General features: G+C 45.5%; 1 protein-coding gene across 8 annotated transcripts in view; it reads left to right on the top strand.

The window, feature by feature from the left end:
* The window catches only part of sema3c (sema domain, immunoglobulin domain (Ig), short basic domain, secreted, (semaphorin) 3C), a 383,309-nt gene that overhangs the window by 303,693 nt on the left and 58,678 nt on the right, over positions 1-20,938 (top strand). For all 8 annotated transcript variants that reach the window (XM_072471390.1, XM_072471387.1, XM_072471391.1 and 5 more), the window contains 4 exons: positions 1,995-2,137; positions 9,473-9,587; positions 12,037-12,106; positions 15,541-15,685. In XM_072471390.1, coding sequence (XP_072327491.1) covers positions 1,995-2,137; positions 9,473-9,587; positions 12,037-12,106; positions 15,541-15,685 — 473 coding nt within the window. The remainder of the gene's footprint in view (positions 1-1,994; positions 2,138-9,472; positions 9,588-12,036; positions 12,107-15,540; positions 15,686-20,938) is intronic.

Raw genomic sequence — 20,938 nt, 5'->3', positions numbered from 1 at the left:
AATCACAGTGTTTCAGATACATTTAATTGGTCCACCATATAGAATTATACACGATAGTGTTGCATATAATTGTCAGCACAGAAGCAGCATTTCAGCTGAGATAGTCCATGCCCCACGACTATGTCCACATGAATCTCCTCCAACCCTCCTTCCTCTCACCCTCTCTGTGTATCTTACTATTTGTTTTTCATTTACTTATCTAGATTCTCCTTAAATCTACACACTCACTGCTTCATTAACCCTGCTCATGTAGTGATGGTCATATTCCAATATGTCCTAAAGTTTTGAACTATCTATTGGATCACAGAATCACAGAATTGTTACGGTGCACAAGGAAGCCCATCGCGCCTGCATCGCCTCTCCAAATAAGCATCATGACTCCGCTCCGTTTCCCTGTCTTTTCCCCATACCCCTGCACATTGAAATCACTTGATTGAAATCACTTTCAATCTCTCGATCTTGATCCTTTTATGAGTGGGAGCAGTTTCTCCCGATCTCTGTCCAGACTGCTCCTGATTTTGAACATTGCCATCACATCTCCTCAGCCTTCAGCTCCCCAAGAGGAACAGTCCCAACCTCTCCAATCTATCCTCATATCTGAAGTTTTTCATCCATTCTTGTAACAAAAACAGAAAATGCTAGAAAACCTCAGCAGGTCTGACAGCATCTGTGGAAAGAAAACGGAGCTAACATTTCGAGTCTCGATTACTTCATTTATTTTTGTTTCAGATTCCCGCATCTGCAGTAATTCACTTTTACCATTTCTGTCAACCTCTTCTGCACTCAACCCAATGCATCTACATCTTTCCTACAGTACTGCACCCAGAATTGTATATTTCAGCTGAGGTCTAACTAGTGTCTTGTATAGGTGGCACGGTGGCGCAGTGGTTAGCACTGCTGTCTCATGGCACCAAGGACCCGGGTTCAATTCCTGCCCCAGTTCACTGTACGTGTGGAGTTTGCACATTCTCCCCGTGTCTGAATGGGTCCCACCCCCACAATCCCAAAGGTGTGTAGGGTAGGTAGATTGGCTATGTTAAATTACCCCTTAATTGGAAAAAAATTGAGTACTCTAAATTTATTATTAAAAATTAGTGTCTTGTATAAGTTCAGCATAATCTCCTTGCTCTTGTACTCTATGCCCCTATTAATAAAGATCAGAATACTATAAGCTTTATTAACGGCTCTCTCCTCCTCTCTTTCCACCTTCAATGATCTATGCATATATGCACCCAGCTCCCTCTGACCCTGAACCCCTGAAAGAATTTTACCACTTATTTTATATTGTCTCGCCATGTTCTTCCTACCAAAAAGCATCACTTCACACTCCTCTGCATTTAACTTCATCTGCCACCAAACTGCCCACTCCACCAACTTGTCTAGGTCCTTTTGAAGTTCTCCAATGTCCTCTTCACAGTTTACAGTACTTCCAAGTTTTGTATCATCCTCAAACTTTGAAATTGTCCCCTGCTCATAGAACATACAGTGCAGAACGAGGCCATTCAGCCCATCGAGTCTGCACCGACCCACTTAAGCCCTCACTTCCCCCCTATCCCTGTAACCCAATAACCCCTCCTAACCTTTTTTTTGGTCACTAAGGGCAACTTATCATGGCCAATCCACCTAACTTGCACTTCTTTGGACTGTGGGGGGAAACCGGAGCACCCGGAGGAAACCCACGCAGACACGGGGAGAATGTGCAAACTCCACACAGACAGTGACCCAGCAGGGAATCGAACCTGGGACCCTGGCACTGTGAAGCCACAGAGCTATCCACTTGTGCTACCATGCTGCTACTGTCCTGCTCACCAAGATCTAGATCATTAAGGTATAATCAAAAAAAATCAAGGGTCCCAATACCGACTCCTGGGAACATCACTGCGAACCTTCCTCCAGCCCTAAAACATTTTGACTTGAGTTTGAACTCTCTTTAATGTAAGCTCAAAGACGTTCATCCCCTATTCATTACTGGATCTTGCCTTCTCTTTTGTTAGAGCCAGTGTTTGTGGATGCCCAGATCATTCCTGACGGCACAGATCCAAATGATGCAAAGCTGTACTTTTTTCTCCGGGAGAAGGTAACAGATGATAATGGCAATACCAAACAAATTTACTCCAGGATTGCCAGAATATGTCCCGTAAGTAAAGCTTTTGACCACCTCATCATATTACTGCATGGTTTATTGAGTGTACGTCGGCCAGGTCGCAAAGGTGTTGAACAAACAAAGCCTGCCTTGTTTTAAAAGATTGAAGTTTTGAAGCAGCTTTAATTTTGTGACCAGAGTGACTACCTCACTCACAGTATGAGTGACTGTCTAATTTTAGTGGGGGCTCAATTTATGCCAATCCCATGACTCAGCCCTTGACCCAGCCTATTTGGTAAGGGTTAGAATTATTTAGATAATTTGAAGGACTCCAGGCAATGCTTCAGGTAGGTCAGGCCAATTGTTTTGGGAGAGACAAGCAGTTGTGTAGGTTGGCTGGTGGTGTTGTTGAAGTGCTGGAACTGTTTTTTGTATTTTATGATTTCAGAGTTCCTGCTTTGCTGACCTCAAATGATCACTCTGTGCCCACATGAGGCAAAGTGGCAATTCAATTTTAAAATCCATCTCTGCAGCCTATTGAAAAGCTAAACGTAAGGGACACATCAGACTCCGAGTGCCCATAGTTGCTAAGATACCAATGACCGAAAATATGATTTATTCTTGCTGTTTGTGGCTCATTGTGATACAGCTGCCCACATCAGAACAGATGTACTGTAAACCTTGTACCAATTCTCGCATTATATTAAATAAAATAGCATTTGGCAGTGGAGAGGCAGCGGAATGACTTCCGGGCTGAGTTTCCTCTCCTGCCAGCCAGTTTGTACTGGTGAACTGAGGTGGAAATTCAATTCCATGAAGTCCAAATAGCTGGAATAAAAACCAAATGCATTTGTCGAATTTACTTCTTTTGATAGCGAAATGTCTTTTCAGGTTAATGGGTGATTTGTTATGTTGTAGGTGTAACATAAGCGGCTTCCTTGTGGTGCACTTGACAAAGGAAGGTTCAGACGTGGAGATAACTTCAACACGTTTATTAAACTATTTACACTTCTATTACTCGGGTTCGACACTACTGCTATTCCTACTATAGCTACCCAGACTGTCTAACCAGCTGCTGCAATCCACGTGGTGGGTGTAATATTGAATCAACCCTGTGTCTGTACTCACTGACTGTCTCCACTGGAAAGAGGCAGATCATGTGTGTGGTGTCCTTTATAAAGGGGTTGGTGTAATGTCCCCCCTGTGGTCGTGTCACCTCCTTGTGTAACGTGAATGTCTATTGGTCATGTCCTATCTACTTGATCTATTGGTTGAGTGTGTGTGTGTGATGTCTTTGGTGCTCCCTCTAGTGTCTAGCTAGCCTACATGCATTTACATTGATACACATCACCACAATGGGTATTGAGGGGGATGGACAGAGATGATAGGGAGAAACGGTTCTCATTAGTGGAAGGGTCAAGAGCTAGAGGACACTGATTTAAGGGCCAGGATTCTCCCCTACCCGGCAGGGCGGGGGGTCGCGGCGGAATGGAGTGGCGTGAACCACTCCGGCGTCGGGCCGCCCCAAAGGTGCGGATTTCTCCGCACATTTAGAAGCCAAGCCCTCACCTTGAGGGGCTAGGGCCGCGCCGGAGTGGTTTGCGTGCCACCGGCCGGTGGGAAATGCCTTTGGCGCCACGCCAGCCAGGGCCGAAGGACTGCGCCGGCCGGCGGAAGTCCGCGCATCCGCGGGAGCGTCAGCGGCTGCTGACGTCATCCCCGCGCATGCGCAGGGGGGGTGTCACTTCCGCATCGGCCATCGCGGAGGCTATGGCCGAGGCGGAGGGAAAAGAGTGCCCTCCCAGGACCCCGGAGCCCGCCCGCGCCGCCAGTCCCGCCAGTAAGGTAGGTGGTTTGATTCAGGCCGGCGGGACTGGCATGACAGCAGCGGAACTTCGGCCCATCGCTGGCCAGAGAATCGCCGGGGGGGGGGCGATTCCCGCCCCCTCCGAATTTTCGGTGCCGGAGAATTCGGCGGCCGGCGGGGGCGGGATTCCCGCCGCCCCCCCCGGCAATCCCGCCCAAGATGTTTCGCAAAGGAACAAAAGGGGACACGAGAAAGCTTTTTTATGCAGCGGGTGATTAGGACCTGGGATGCACTGCCTGGGAGCGTACTAGAAGCAGGTTCAGTTGTGGCTTTCAAAGGGGAACACAATAAGTATCTGGAGAGATACAATTTTCAGGGCTACGGGGGGAAGGCAGGGAAAGTGGGACTAGCTGTGTTGCTCCTGGAGAGAGCCAGCACGGATACAATAGGCCAAGCAACCTCTTTGTCTGTTGTAATCATTATATGATTCAATGATTCTGTGACCCACTGATTGGAAAGCATTAGTGATCGGAAGATTAAATTTGCCTCAAGGGCGGTATGGTGGCGCAGTGGTTAGCACTGCTGCCTCACGGCGCTGAGGAACCGGGTTCGATCCCGGCCCCGGGTCGCCGTCCGTGTGGAGTTTGCACATACTCCCTATGTTTGTGTGGGTCTCATCCCCACAACCCAAAGATATGCAGGATAGATGAATTGGCTACGCTAAATTGCCCCATAATTGGAAAAGTAAAGAATTGGGTACTTTAAATTGTTTTAAAAACTAAGCTAATGACTGAGGGCTATTCAATGGATATAATTGACAGAAATTTGAGAAGGCATTTGATAAAGTTCCGTATGTAAAACTTTTCAAGAAGTTCAGGGTTTATGGCATTAACAGCAAATTAATTGGCTCCACTGGAAGCTGGCCAGCTAATAGGAAACAAATGCAGTATTAAATGACACAAAGCTCTATGCAGGAGCAGTGACTAATGGAGTTCGGCAGGATTCTGTTCCAACTCTCATGCTGTTCACATTATTCATAAATAATTTGGTATTGCGCATTTGTAATATAATTTAGAAAATATCAAGTTAAGTGATTAGACAGGAGAGTTCATTCATATGAGAACCGGGATAGATATAACAGTGGATATTTTACATTAAACCATGAAAAGCAGGCAAAATGGTTCATGAGGACGGATGTGAGATCATTCAGATTTACAACAACATTGGAGCAATCACATCACTGAGTACCTCCACTTTATGAACACAGTGCACAGAAACCCTTTCACCCATCGGCACAAGGTCTGAGTTTGGATGTAATTATTGGTCATGACTGAAATTTTCCAGTCCACATGTTGTCAACAAGGCTAACCAATTGCAGACAGAAGACACTAGAAATACTCTGCAGGTCTGGCATTATCTGAGAAGAGAGAAGCAGTTAACGTTTCAGATCAATGACTGTTCATCAAAATAGTCCTCCGTTAGCCCTGTTCCTCTCTCCACTGATGCTGCCAGACCTATTCCAACATTTTCTGTTTTAATTTCAGATTTTCAGCATCTGCAGTATTTTAAGGTTAATCAACTATTATTTGCTGTGTGAAGATTTTTGATAAAGGAATATGGGATCCATGTTTTGAAAACCCGGAGTCACATAGATCAGAGAGAGAGAGAATGTTTGTTATAATCCCGGTTGATGTTATAACTGGACGGAATGATCTCAGAATAGAACCCTGGCTCAAAAGACCATAATTATGTTTTATAAAATGTGGAGGAACAGAGTCAAGGGATCACTAATTAGTTTTAACAACAAGAAAGAGGCATTTTTAAACATGAAAAAATGGATTATGACACAATACGCCTTTACTCTCTCTCTTTAGCTGAACAATTACACACAGGTTTTAGGATTAGCATGGATTATAAAGTACATCTTAATCTACAATGATATCATTAACACAAAATCCCTTTAAAGTATACAAGATGACTGTGGGCAAATACACACTCCACTCTGAACCCTAGGTGAATGTTTGTGGATGACTTCTCGGAATCCTCCCAGATGACTGTCACGTGAGAGTTTCCACACTCCACTCCCAAAAACATGCTTTAAAATCTTATCTCATAATAATAATGCTTTTCCTTGGCGGTTTGCATTCTGAAATCCAGACCAGGGGTTCCAAATGACACATTTGAACAAAGCTTCCACTCCACTCTTAACAGTAAATCCAGTCCAGGATTTTACACTAACTCCTTTTGGATTTCTTTGTCTTGACTGCTGTGCAAACTGCTCACAATTGCTTTAACTCTCGATTCCCAGACTGTATTAAAATGGCATTGGATGTTTCATCTACCTGTCCCACTTTAAATCTAGTTAATGCAATTGTCTCTTTAATTCAGAACCCTTTGTTTACTCTTCCTTTAATTCTCCTAAACAATACCCTGGTCTCTGTTCGCTTAACTCCAGTCATCTTAAACATTCTTTCTATCCCAGTTCCCTGGTTATCTCTGGGCTGTAACTTGTACTTTAGGCAGCCTGCCTCTTTGCAGCTCCTGTCCTGTCCAGTCTTTCTTCTGGCATAATTGACAGCTTTCCATTCCCCAGTTTCCTCTCCAACTGGTCTGGATTCCAGTTAAAACTAAGAACAAAGGAAAGCCCTTCCCTCTGGAAAGTGGTCTTCGGATGCTAAGCACTGATTTACTTCTATCTATTATTCAAAGCCCTCTCTCAGCACAATAGAAACACAGTTAGAACTTGGCCAATGTCCACTCATACAAACACCTATGTCCAGCATGAATCTAACTGCAAGTTTTACCCTTGTAGGCGCAGAAACATTAAATTAAACCCACTTAAAACTATACCTTATTTCTAATGTTTACCTACAAATATAAATTCCTTGAAACTACCTTTGTTTTCCTAACATGTTCCTAATGTCGCATAGGCACATAGTGAATACTTTTTTGAAGCCGTGGCCAGGTGCATTGTACCTAACTAAAGTCCGAAGTCCTGGCACCCAGAATTTGCATGTGGCCTGATCATTTTGAATGTATGTTCATAATGGTTTTCAAAAGAAAAATGACAGCGAATATACATATAAAACTGAATAAAGAGGAGGGTTTTCGAAAGAATGTAAGGAAGATCAGTTTTCAAAGTTTGTTGTGAGATCACATCACTGTAGCAGTTCGGCTCTTCTACAACATAAGCAGAGCAAAGATATTGCAAACATTTGCCTCCAATTTGAACTCTACCTATGTGGGTAGGATTGGAATGAGTTAAAATTGAGCCCTTTATCTTTGTTAGTGGTGTGCAAATTATGGGTTCTCTGCTTGTCCAAAGGAGTGATATGACCTTCAAATAATACCAAGAGACAAAAAAATGATTTAGAAAACCACAGACAGCACGTTTTTATATGGTGATTCATTGTATAAGAAAATTCCACCAGGCAATCTTGGACAGGACCAGGGCTCTCCAGGGAGTCTCATAGGCTGATCTTCCTTTAGTTCAAGGTAGGAATGTGCTTGAAACATTTCTTATTACCATCTAAAACCATCATAAAAAAGATTTTCACCGCAAAATATGAGTTTGCAAGGCCACCAGAGAACTGGGAAATAGAGGTACTTGTGAAACTCCAGATGTTTAACAAGTCTTTGTTGCTCTGCAAAGAAACAGGTTGAAAACAAACTGCAATAAAACCAAAACATGAAATTAAATTAAATGATGAAGATACAAGTGTATTTTTCAGAATGTTGACATTGTGGGGGTGAAATTAATTCATGGATAAAGCCCAAAATGAACTGAGAGCAAATTGCCAACCCATTTTCTGCCACAACTGCCCATTAGCTTCAAAATGGTTTGTCAAATAAACATATTCATATTGCAAATATAGCAAGGAAAACTCTATGATTACATTGTATTAATTTTGATCTTTAGAATCATGAACTTAAAGAATGTCAAAGCAGTTTAAGGTCATATCATAGAACATTGAGAAAGCATGGAGGTCAGCCCCAACTGTTGGTTACACTCAGTTCTACCTGACCACCACCTCTCTCAACTCCTCCACTGCTTCTATCTAGACTGTTAAATGTTTATCCATCACCCAGTCTTAAATGAATTGCAATTTCCTCCAATTGAATACTGGGAAGATATTATCTTTGGACCCCAGCACAGACTCTGCACCCATTCCACTGATTCCACTCCTTTTTCTGGCCAAAATCTCCAGTTGAACCAAACTGTTCACCAGACCTGCATCAAATTTAATTCCAAGGTGAGCTTCCAACACCATATCCTCACCATCACAAAGAATCCGCCTCCCTCCACCTCTGCAACATCATCCCCTCCATACCTCCGAGCTCCTCGCACTGAAAATTTCATCCACAATTGTGTCAGTTCCACCCTCGATTGTTCCAATATTCTGTTGACCAGTCACCCACACCCAACAAGCTCTATAAATTTCAACTCAGCTACAGCTCTCTTGCCTGCATCCTATTCCACGCCTAGCCCTGCTCACACATTACATCCTTTCTCGATTACCTACCATGGCTCCTAACCAGGTGTCCGGTTAAAAATGTTCATCCTCTTTTTTTAAATCCCTACATATCTTATCCCCTGTTTGACTTATCTATAACTTCCTCCAGCCCAACAACACCCAACCTGAACTCTACGCTCCTCAAGAATTCCATTTTATCCTGTTGTGCACCACCCTACACTCCATCATTGACTGTCATGCCTTCAACCATCTTGACGCCTTCACAATGGGACACCTTCCGAAGGCTGTTCCAACACACTCTCCTACTTTAGGCAGGTTGTGAGTTGTTTCTATGTCCCATCCTGGAGAGACACTCATTATCATATTTGAATCATGCCCCGACAATGCAAATGGGAGACTGATTTAAATTTATAAACTGCCAGCTGGGTTTTCAAGGGCGCAGAAAGCCCAGCAGCAAAAGGGAGGCAAGCTCCGAGCTAAAGAAGGTAAGTACTCTTTATAAATCAAATCAATTTATAAATCTGCTTATGGATGAGGAAAAGACTGAATTCTCCTCTCGGCCTCTCAGATTATCCCACCTTCCTTCTGCCCATCACAGCCTCTGTCTCCATCCTGCACCAATCACAGATCTCCTCTGAAACCTGCCTCAGTCCTCAGCCAACTTTGTAGTCACAATTACCGGGGATTGTCCCCATGGGTCAGTCTTCTGCTGTTTCTTTTCCTCCCGACAGCTGGTCAATCTGGCCAGTTGTAATGAAGGAAAAACAAGGAAAGTTTATAATGAGAAGTACTGCTGTCAAATATGGCCAATGTTTCTGTGGCAGTCTAACGGGATCTCTGCAATGCACCAATCCAGTGCCATGCTTGATAGGAGGTTCTTAATGGAGCTAACTTGAAAGAATATGAATGTTCCATACTGCGTCTTATATTAAAACTATTATGCACAATTTAAAACATTTGACAAACAGATGTGTAAAGTATTTTGAAAACCACCAGAATCCTATATAAGCCTATCATGGAGCAAGTGTTAAATCTATTTTTACTCCCTCAGATGTTTTAATGTCTTCCTTTACTTCGCATTTATTATAACTTTCCTTTGCTGTTTAGAATGACATAGGTGGTCAACGTAGTCTTGTTAACAAATGGACAACTTTCTTAAAGGCCCGGTTGGTATGTTCAGTGATCGATGATGATGGCACTGAAACGCACTTTGATGAATTGCGTAAGTGAAAAATTTTATAACCATATTTTATGAATCATGTGTTTTATTGTTAAATCTATTATAATGGGAAAGTTAGAACTTACCTTTTTGCAGGTGCTTTCTTAACATAAGGTCATAAGGGCAGGAGCAGACCATTTTGCCCATAAAGCCTGCTCAGACAGTCAATACAATCATGGCTAGTCTTCTGCCTCAACACTTATGCCTGCTTGGCTCATGGCCACACCTCCTGTCCCCAACCATTGACGAACTCTAAAGTTCTACTTAATCTAAGGGGTGCGACTGATTTCTGCATCAAAGTGCCCAGGTAGCTCTCCCCGTACCTGATGCCCCATAATGTCTGCAGCTCAGACTCCAGCTCAACACAGTTCAGTATGCAGTGGTCCAATTCAAATATTGAAACAGAACTTTTCTTAAGTGGTGTTCATTTATTTCCTGTGGTGGGTCACATTAGAGCTGACAGAAGTCAACAGAAGAGGAAAAGACCATTACAGTCCATCTGGTAGATCACAAAAGTTTATAGTTTATTCCTCAATTCCTTCTGTTGGCAATAATCAGCCCACTCCCTGTAGAAATTGCTGAAACTATCCACCTCCATCATTTCCCTTGATAGCATGGGCCACACATTCACTGTCCTCTCTGTGAAGTCATCAAACCTAAACCATGTGTTTCATAAAGTCATAGACCAGGATTCTCTGTTCCCCACACTCACCCAGCCTAGAGTCCCACTGACGGGAATTGATGCAAGTCCTGAGAAGAGTGGGCTTGGCGCCTTGCAGTCCGAGGGGTGGCAAGGTGGCAAGTACCCTCCCAAAAATTTTCACCAGGGTGCCAAGGGTGTTCCTTCCTGAGAGGTGAGATCAGGGGGGTCATGCTGTACTGGTGGGGCTCAGGTCAGAGGTCATCATTTGGATGGGATTCCTTTGGCTGTTCTCCACACCTGTAGCCATTAAACCCATGTATGTCAAGTCAGTATGTAAAGGTTCAAGTTTTCCCATAATGAAATGAAAATGTGCTCATCTGTACCCCATATACCATTCAAACATTCATTAATTATCTCATAAATACACATCCCAAATTATAAAGTGAAAGTGATCCCATCTGAGTCCTGAAACCCTTTAAAAAGTCTGTCAGCATGCCAAGTTTATTTTTATTTTTTTTAAATTCAGAGTACACAATTATGTTTTTCCAATTAAGGGGCAATTTAGCGTGGCCAATCCACCTAGTCTGCACATCTTTGGGTTGTGGGGGTGAGACCCAGGCAGACACGGGAGAATGTGCAAACTCCACACGGACAGTGAACCAGGGGCGGGATCGGACCCAGGTCCTCAGCACCATGAGGCAGCAGTGCTAACCACTGCACCACCATGCCACCCCCCTCCCCACCCCCCAGCCCCCCAGTATGCCAAGTTTAATGGTCTGTGAGATGAAGGTGAAAGTTATGCCTTTAAAGAGGTGGAAACCTTTGAAGTGGTTTTCGCACAGTCAATTTCATTTCGTTTTGAAGTACTGAAAGCAGTGTGTATGGCTAGGAGGCCGAATACTTTGAACTGTATTGTTTACATTGAATTCGCACTCCATGGCTTGCTAAAAGCATTGTTATTGACAGCTCGCTTGGATTTCAATGTGATGAATCAGATTGTTATTTATATAGCGCTGCAGGGATCCATTAAGTCAGGGTAGTAGCGGTTTCTCTAACTTTCGCATTTTTTAATGAGTCCACCTCTTTGTTCTCAAGGAAATAATAGCATTTTCCCCAACTGGATCAATTACTGACCAGACTTGCTGTCGAATTAAGGTTGTATGTGTGTGTGTGTGTGTTTGGGGGGAGGGATTGGTGGTCTTGAAATTGGAGGGTGAAAATGGGGCCATCAAGCTCGTAAGAAACAGCAGATTGCCATTCAAGTGAGGGAGAGGACGCCCCCAGATGGAGGCGCCCTCTCCCCGGCCATTTTACATCTAAGATTTAAAAAGGCTTTGCAGGTGGGTTGCAGGACAGCCTGTGTCTGAAGCTGAAGACAAGCAGGCAAACAGGGAAGCCACCCCTTCCCCAGTGCTGTGGAGTCCTGCAAGTCAACCGGCAAATCTTAATCACAAGCCTTATCATTGTTAGCAATCTTATTCATTTAGGTTTTACTTTTCCATTTTGGAAGACTAAATTTGGATGATGAAAATTATTAAATGAGGAAAAATCCTTCCATGGCCATTAAATCCAGGCATAAATCTGAGTTCTCTGTACAAATGTGAGGGTTTTCACTTTGGTACAATGCAAAGCAGCCCTGCAAGTTTAATAGCAGAAGCTTTGTATTTCATGAAAAAACACTCCGACTGTTCAGCTCCTTTCCTTCCACATCAGGCCAAGGATTTATCAGTTTCGAACACCGGAGAATCCCTGATGGGAATGTTTTCAGAATCAACAAATGACTAATAATTACATTTTTTCCCCTCTCAGAGGATGTATTTTTATTAGAAACAGAAAATCCCAAAAACCTCCTTGTCTACGGACTGTTCACCTCTTCAAGGTAAGACATAATTCAAACTTTTCAATCTCAATTCTTAATGCTTGTTTTTATCCTGAAAAACATTTTGCTGCATTTTTATTGCAAAGAAAACATTTGTTTTATCTTGTTAAAAAAATGACAGGGATCACTTATCAAACACTTTGATTGCAAGGCAATTTACGTGACTGTAGCTGTCCACAATGGACTTTTTTCGAAATTAACGCTAGTAAGCTTCCGCCGTGCCATTCTTGTTTGCTGATCAGTAGGAATAAGAATCATACATAGTGCTAACTAAAACACAGACACATTTTTTAATGCTTGAATTAAAACGATCTTGAGACAAAATTTTGCACTTGTGCCACATCCAGTTCTGAATGATGGTGGACAATTGAACAACTAATTGGAGGAGAAGGCTCTACAAAGCTCAATGATGGAGGAACCCCAGCACATCAGTGCAATAGATAAGGCTGAAGCATTTGCAACCATCTTCAGCCAGAAGAACTGAGTGGCTGATCCATCCCGGCCTCTTCCTGAGGTCCCCAGTTTCACAGATGCCAGTCTTCAACCAATTTACTCCATGTGATATCAAGAAACTTCTGAAGGCGGTGGATACAGCAAAGGCAGTGGGCCCTGACAATGTCCCAGCTGGCATGCTGAAAATCTATACTCCAGAAGTAGCCATGTCCCTGACCATGCTGTCAGGTACAGCTACAATTATGGAATCTACCCAACAATGTTGAAACTTGTCCTGGTATTTCTTATCCATGAAAAGCAGAACAAGTCCAATCCGGCCAATAACTGTCCAATAATCTACCCTCAATCCAATAATCTACTCTCAATTACCAGACAAGCAAAGGAAAGTATCTTCAACAGTGTAATCATGTGACACTTACTCACCAACAACCTGCTCACTGATGCGCAGTATGGATTCTGCCAGGACCACTCAGCTACATTTCTTATTATAGCCTGGTTCAAACATGGACCAAAGAGTTGAATTCCAGAGGTGAGGTGGGAGTGACTGGTCTTGACGTTAAGGCTGCATTTCACCATGTGTGACATCAAAGAACCATAACTAAATTAAGGAATTAGGCATCAGGGAAAATGTCCTCCACTAGATGGAGTCATGGCTAGCACAAAGGAAGATGGTTGCGGTGGCCAGAGGTCAGTCATTGCAGCCTCAGGACATCACTACAGGAGTTCCTCAGAGTAGTGTCCTCACCCCAACCATTCATCAGCGGCTTCATCAATGCCATACGCTGCAACATTAGATCAGAAGTGGGGATGTTCGTACATGATTGCACAATGTTGAATCTAATTTGCCACTCCTCAGATAATGAAGCAGTCAGTCTCCAATACAGAAAGACTCTGCCAACATTCAGGCTTGGGCTGTGATAAATGGCAAGTAACATTTGCAGGATACAAATGGGCATCTCCAACAAGAGAGAATCTACCAACCCGCTTTACACTCAGTGGCATTACTATTGCTGAATCCCCACTATCAACTTCCTGGGGATCACCAATGGCCAAAACCTCCACACCCAACAAACAAAGAACAAAGAACAAAGAAATGTACGGCACAGGAACAGGCCCTTCGGCCCCCCAAGCCCGTGCCGACCATACTGCCCGACTAAACTACAATCTTCTACACTTCCTGGGTCCGTATCCTTCTATTCCCATCCTATTCATATATTTGTCAAGATGCCCCTTAAATGTCCCTATCGTCCCTGCTTCCACTACCTCCTCCGGTAGTGAGTTCCAGGCACCCACTACCCTCTGCGTAAAAAACTTGCCTCGTACATCTACTCTAAACCTTGCCCCTCTCACCTTAAACCTATGCCCCCTAGTAATTGACCCCTCTACCCTGGGGAAAAGCCTCTGACTATCCACTCTGTCTATGCCCCTCATAATTTTGTATACCTCTATCAGGTCGCCCCTCAACCTCCTTCGTTCCAGTGAGAACAAACCGAGTTTATTCAATCGCTCCTCATAGCTTATGCCCTCCATACCAGGCAACATTCTGGTAAATCTCTTCTGCACCCTCTCTAAAGCCTCCACATCCTTCTGGTAGTGTGGCGACCAGAATTGAACACTATACTCCAAGTGTGGCCTAACTAAGGTTCTATACAGCTGCAACATGACTTGCCAATTCTTATACTCAATGCCCCGGCCAATGAAGGCAAGCATGCCGTATGCCTTCTTGACTACCTTCTCCACCTGTGTTGCCCCTTTCAATGACCTGTGGACCTGTACTCCTAGATCTCTTTGACTTTCAATACTCTTGAGGGTTCTACCATTCACTGTATATTCCCTACCTGCATTAGCCCTTCCAAAATGCATTACCTCACATTTGTCCGGATTAAACTCCATCTGCCATCTCTCCGCCCAAGTCTCCAGACAATCTAAATCCTGCTGTATCCTCAGACAGTCCTCATCGCTATCCGCAATTCCACCAACCTTTGTGTCGTCTGCAAACTTACTAATCAGACCAGTTACATTTTCCTCCAAATCATTTATATATACTCGATGAACAGTGGCAGCAGTGTGTGTTATCTGCAAGATGTACAGCAGCAACTCGCCAAGGCTCCTTTGACAACACCTTTGAACCTGTAACTTCTGCTGCCCTTGCTCTTCTAGGTGGTAGATATATGAAGAAATCACCACCTACAATTTCCCTCCAAGCCACACCATAGTGGAACTATATCACCATTCCTTCATTATCTCTGGGTCAAAATTCTAGAGCACCTTTTCTAACAGCATTGTGGATGCACCTACAGCTCATGGATTGCAGCAATTCTAGAAGGACCACTAGGGATGGGCAACAATTTTTTGCCTAGCCAGCGATGTTCACGCCTGATGACTGAATGCCAAAAACGAATATCAACACTACAGAATGAGTGCTTTTACATTTTTGGCATTCATTGTCATCATCAAGTGATCCAAGTATAATATTGGCATTACAGAATAAAGGCCTTTTTATTCCACTCTCTCACGCGTTAAATATAACCCAACCCCAAGAAATGTTTTGATTTCTGGAATTGAAAAAAGCCTTTCTCGAATATGAGTAACACACCTTCAGTCTCTTGTCTCTCTAACTCTCTTTTTTTCATATAAAGCTTACTTTCTCATTTATATTATTTTGATGGTATCCTTTATGTCTCAATCTGTATGTGGGCCGGAATTCTCTGGCTGTTTGCTGGCAGCAGAATTCTCTGGTCCCGCGAGTTTCCCGATGGCGAGGGGGTGGCTTCAATGGGAATTCCCATTGACAGCGGCAGGAGCAGGGACTCCCACCCCAGCGATTGGTGCGCCGCTTCCCGCTGCCGAGAAATACGCAACTGGGAGGCCGGAGAATCCCGCACGTGATCGTGAATAAATGCTGAATAAATAAAAATTATATTTTCCCTACCTTATGGCATTCATCAGCAATAACGATGTATTTTCCCTATTTCCCACAGCTCAATATTTAAAGGTTCAGCTGTGTGTGTTTATAATATGCTCGACATTCACACCGTATTCAATGGACCATTTGCTCACAAGGAAGGACCAAATCATCAATATGTTCCATACCAAGGCAGGATTCCATATCCAAGACCTGGCACAGTAAGTCAGAGATATCTCCGATACATTTACCTAGTTTGCAAAATAATTCCCTCAACTTTAGAAATTATTTTCTCACCTAAAGATGTCACATTGGCACTGTGGTAACACTCACTTCTTCGAGTCATTGAGGTTTTAAACCTCAATGCAGACACTTGAAAATGTAACTTGGACTAACTAACATCACTAGCAAGAGAGGGTGTGCTGCACTGTCTGATGGTTTTACTGGCTTGATGAAGTGTTAGAAATGCTGAATTGTTTCATTTTTAATTTATATTTCCAGGGTGGCACAGAGACACAATGGTTAGCACAGTTGTCTCACAGCGCCAGGGACCTGGCTTCAGAAATTCCAGCCATGGGTCTGCTTGGAGCTGGCACATTCTCCCTGTGTTTGCATGGGTTTCTTTTGGGTGCTCCGATTTCCTCCCACAGTCCAAAGATGAGACAGTTAGATGGATTGATCATGATAAATTGCTCCTCAGTGTCCAAAAGTTATGTGGGGTTCTGGGGATAAGGCGGGGAGTGGGCCGAAGTAGGGTGCCCATTGAGGAAGAGATAGACAGATTTTTAATTGTGATGGGTTGCAGGGTTATGGAGGATGGGCAGGAAAGTGGAGATGAAGCCGGGATGAGATCAGTCATGATCGTATTGAGTGGCAGAGCAGGCTCGAGGGGCTAGATTGCTTACTCCTGCTCCTAGTTCTTATGTTCCTTCGGAGGGTCAGTGCAGACTCGATGGGTCAAATGGCCTCCTTCCGCACTGTAGGGATTCTACGATTCTATGATTCTGTAATTTAATAAATAATTAGAATTGGATTAAAATAGAAGCTAAAGCAAAGATAAACTTTCAAAAAAGAGAACAAAATAACGATGTGTTGTTACAGTAGCATTATAGAGCAACTTAACAGCCTCCAAATATAAAATTAGCTTTTAGGGCCAATTAAGGTACTTAGTACTAATTATGAAGTTGGTACACTCTTTAAAAACTCAGCCACTCCTCATTCAACAAGGTGTAACGAGGAACAATGCAAAAGTGTTAGAATCATGGGCGAAATTCTCCCCACACGGCGCGATGTCCGCCGACTGGCGCCCAAAACGGCGCCAATCAGACGGGCATCGCGCCGCCCCAAAGGTGCGGAATGCTCCGCATCTTTGGGGGCCGAGCCCCAACATTGAGGGGCTAGGCCGGCGCCGGAGGAATTTCCGCCCCGCCAGCTGGCGGAAATGACATGTCGGGGCGGCACATGCGCGGGAGCGTCAGCGGCCGCTGACAGTTTCCCACGCATGCGCAGTGGGGAGAGTCTCTTCCGCCTCCGCCATGGTGGAGACCGTTGCGGAGGCAGAAGGGAAAGAGTGCCCCCACGGCACAGGCCCGGGCCCCGATCGCGGGCCAGGCCACCATGGGGGCACCCCCCGGGGTCAGATCGCCCCGCGCCCCCCCCCAGGACCCCGGAGCCCGCCCACGCCGCCTTGTCCCGTCGGTAAATACCTACTTTAATTTACGCCGGCGGGACAGGCAATTTCTCGGCGGGACTTCGGCCCACCCGGGCCGGAGAATCGAGCGGGGGGGCCCGCCAACCCGCTGGGGGGTCGGAGAATGACGCCCCAGTTCAGAGAAGGTTTGCTAGTCCAGTACTAGGAATGAGCAGGTTGTCTTATGAGGAAAGGTTGGAGAGATTAGGTTTGTATCCACAAGAGTTTAGAAGATTAAACTTGATCAAAACAATGAAGAGCGTGAGAGGTATTGGCAGGGAAGATAATGGGCGGGATTCTCCGAACCCCCACCGGGTGGTAGAATCGCCAGGGGTCGGCGTGAATCCCGCCCCCGCCATCATCCCAATTCCCCCGCCCCCCAAAATCCGGCCCGGCGTGAGTTGCACCGCCGGCCTCGGAGAATGGCGGGGTCCGGCGCGACTCAATTGGCGCCGGGGCCGCCCGAATTCTCCGGCCCGCGATGGGCCGTAGTCCCGCCTGTCTGTAGCCAGTCCCACCGGCGTAAATCAGAGTAGGTCCCTTACTGGCGAGACCTGGTGGCGCGTGGCGCCAAGCCCCTATCCCGCCGGCCGATGGGGCATCAACCACTCCGGGGCGGGCCTAGCCCCTGAAGGTGCGGAGGATTCCGCACCTTTTGGGGCGGCCTGACGCCGGAGTGGATCACGCCACTCCGCCCCGCCCGGACCCCCCGCCCTGCCGGGTACGGGAGAATCCCGCCCAATGTTTCTTCTTGTCGGAGAATCTAGTACTAGGTGTCACGGCTTAAAAATGTATCGCCCATTTAAGGCTGAGATGAAAAGAATTTGTTTCCCTCAGAGGGTCGGGAGTCTCTGGAACGCTCTTTCTCAGAAGACAGTGGAGTCAGAGCTAGATAGATTCTTGATTGAAAAGGGGGTGAAATGTGATCGGGGATGGCCAGGATTGTGAAGTTGAGGTTACAATCAGATTGACAATGATCTTATTGAATGATAGACCAGGCTCGAGGGGCCGAGTGGCCTACCCCTGCTCCTAATTCGTAGGTTTGTTTATTTGTAATCTTTTTTCTGAGTGTTTACAGTGAAACTAATGGCATAAGAGTGGAATTCCTCGCAAATTCCATTGATTGCAGCTTTTGGGATACCTCAACAGCGAACCTGCTGGAGAATCGGAGAATCAGTGACAACAACTCCTGAGTTTCCACATTATTCTGCACATGTACAGATTCCAGAAATAATTGTCACTTTCAGTAGACTAATGGAGAAAAGCACTGACAATTTCACCACCCTAACCACAGCAAAAGCCCATGCCTTTGTTTTCTGGGTCTGTTTGCATTGCTGAAAAATCTTTTGCCACAATTATATGCGTTAACTCGTGCACAAAGCTGTCAAGAGCTTAAAGCTGAACATTCTCAATTCATGAACATCTAAAAAGCATATTGCTCATTCCCTCAGGATTAGTTTGAACTTTGAGTCAGTTCTTTACATTCGTCCATAATTATTGATAGAGGCAATCTCAGTAAATTCAAAATTCATTGAAGTGGTTACTGAATATTGTTCTTGGCAAAAAACAAAGAAAGGATGTATAAAGCATTGAGTACATGTTCCATCCAAAAAGCCAATCCCACCTTGGCTATTGTTTTCAATAACGTGCTTAAAATAGTTATTCAATAGAAACTTTGAACTGGAAAAAGGTATGCAGCTGGAACTCATTTTTTTTTTCCATTTACTTTGGCTCCAATAACATCAAGTAATATTTAGATTTAGGTCTGTTGGTAATTGAATCAATCCAAATCAAGTGGAGCTAAAATACTGATGTGTAGCCCTTTCCTTCAGTGGATGTGTGAAATTCAGATACTGGGCGTCATTCTCCGACCCCCCAGCGGGCCGCCGTGAATCCCGCCACCGCCGGTTGCCGAAGTCTCCGGTACCGGATATTCGGCGGGGGCGGGAATCGGGCCGCGCCGGTTGGCGCCCCCCCCCCCCCCCCCCCCCCCCCCCGCTCGATTCTCCAGCCCGGATGGGCCGAAGTCCCACCGAGAAATTGCCTGTCCCGCCGGCGTAAATTAGAGTACCTATTTACCGGCGGGACAAGGCGGCGTGGGCAGGCTCCGGGGTCCTGGGGGGGGGGGGGGGGGGGCGTGGGGCGATCTGGCTCCAGGGGGTGCCCCCACGGTGGCCTGGCCCGCGATCGGGGCCCACCGATCCGCGGGCGGGCCTGTGCCATGGGGGCACTCTTTCCCTTCCGCCTCCGCCACGATCTCCACCATGGCGGAGGCGGAAGAGACTCTCCCCACTGCGCATGCGCGGGAAACTGTCAGCGGCCCATGACACTCCCGCGCATGCGCCGCCCGGAGATGTCATTTCCGCGCCAGCTGGCGGGGCAACAAACGTCGTTTCCGCCAGCTGCCGGGGCGGAAATTCCTCCGGCACCGGCCTAGCCCCTCAATGTTGGGGCTCGGCCCCCAAATATGCGGAGCATTCCGCACCTTTGGGGCGGCGCGATGCCCGTCTGATTGGCGCCGTTTTGGGCGCCAGTCGGCGGACATCGCGCCGTTTCCGGAGAATTTCGCCCCCGATCTGGGAAAAACACACCTGAACATGTCAACACCACCATGTATATACCCATTAACTGCCATCTAATGTCTAAATATTCTGAAAGATAACATTTGTTTTGTCAAATAAACAGAAATATTTTAAGGGCAGTGGGCTCCCCTCAAGAACTACTGTACGTGCCCCTCAACCCCCACTGAAAGTACACCCACTGAGGGGTGGGTGGAAAAGGCAGTAGAACTCCTCACCCAAGACTTCAAGACATAATCTTTTAACAATGTCACCTCCTCAACCCTCCTAACTTGGTGAATTTCAGATATCAGCCTGGTTAGCTCTGCCCAAGAAAGAAACGTAAATATGGGACGGTAAACCACACTCTATTGACCCACACGTACAGGAGATTCTGGGATCAGGTCAATGGCACATCTATTTGTTCACTAAATTGTGCATATAAATAATGCAGATCATTGAAGGTGGCAGGACAGGTGGGGAGAGCAGTTAATAAAGCATATAGTATTCTGGGCTTTACTAATAGGAGCATTGAGAACAGAATCAAGGAGGCCCTGTTGAACTTGTACAAGACACTAATTCAACCTCAGCTGGAATATACAGTTCCGGGTGTCACTCTATAGAAAGGGTGTAAACACACTGGAGAACATGCAGAAGAGGTTTACAAAATGGTTCCAGGGAGGAGAAACTTCAGTTATGAGGATAGATTGGAGAGGTTGGCACTATTCTCCTTGGAGAGAAGAAGGCAAAGGGGAGGTTTGATAGTGATCATAGAATCATAGAATCCATACAGTGCAGAAGGAGGCCATTCGGCCCATTGAGTCGGCACCAACCCTCTGAAAGAGCACCCCACCGAGGCCCATTCCCCTGCCCTACCCCCACCTAACCATTGGACATTAAGGGGCAATTTAACATGATCAATCCACCTAACCTGCACATCTTTGGACTGTGGGAGGAAACCAGGGCACCCGGAGGAAATCAACGCAGACATGAGGAGAACGTACAAACTCCACACAGTCACCCAAGGTCGGAATCAAACCTGGTGCTGTGAGGCAGCAGTGTTAACCATTGTGCCACCATGTTCAAAATCATGAAAGGGTTGGACAAAGTAGATAGGAAAACCTATTCACACTCATAGAAGGATCAAGAACGAGCAGGCATAGACTTAAACTGATTTGTCATGTGAGAAAAAACGTTTTTACACAGTGAGTGCTTTGGATCTGGAA

The sequence above is a fragment of the Scyliorhinus torazame genome, chromosome 13, assembly GCF_047496885.1.
Source record: "Scyliorhinus torazame isolate Kashiwa2021f chromosome 13, sScyTor2.1, whole genome shotgun sequence".
Lineage (NCBI taxonomy): Eukaryota > Metazoa > Chordata > Chondrichthyes > Carcharhiniformes > Scyliorhinidae > Scyliorhinus > Scyliorhinus torazame.
The sequence above is the reverse complement of the archived record's forward strand: the minus strand, read 5'-3'. Positions and strand labels throughout refer to the sequence as shown.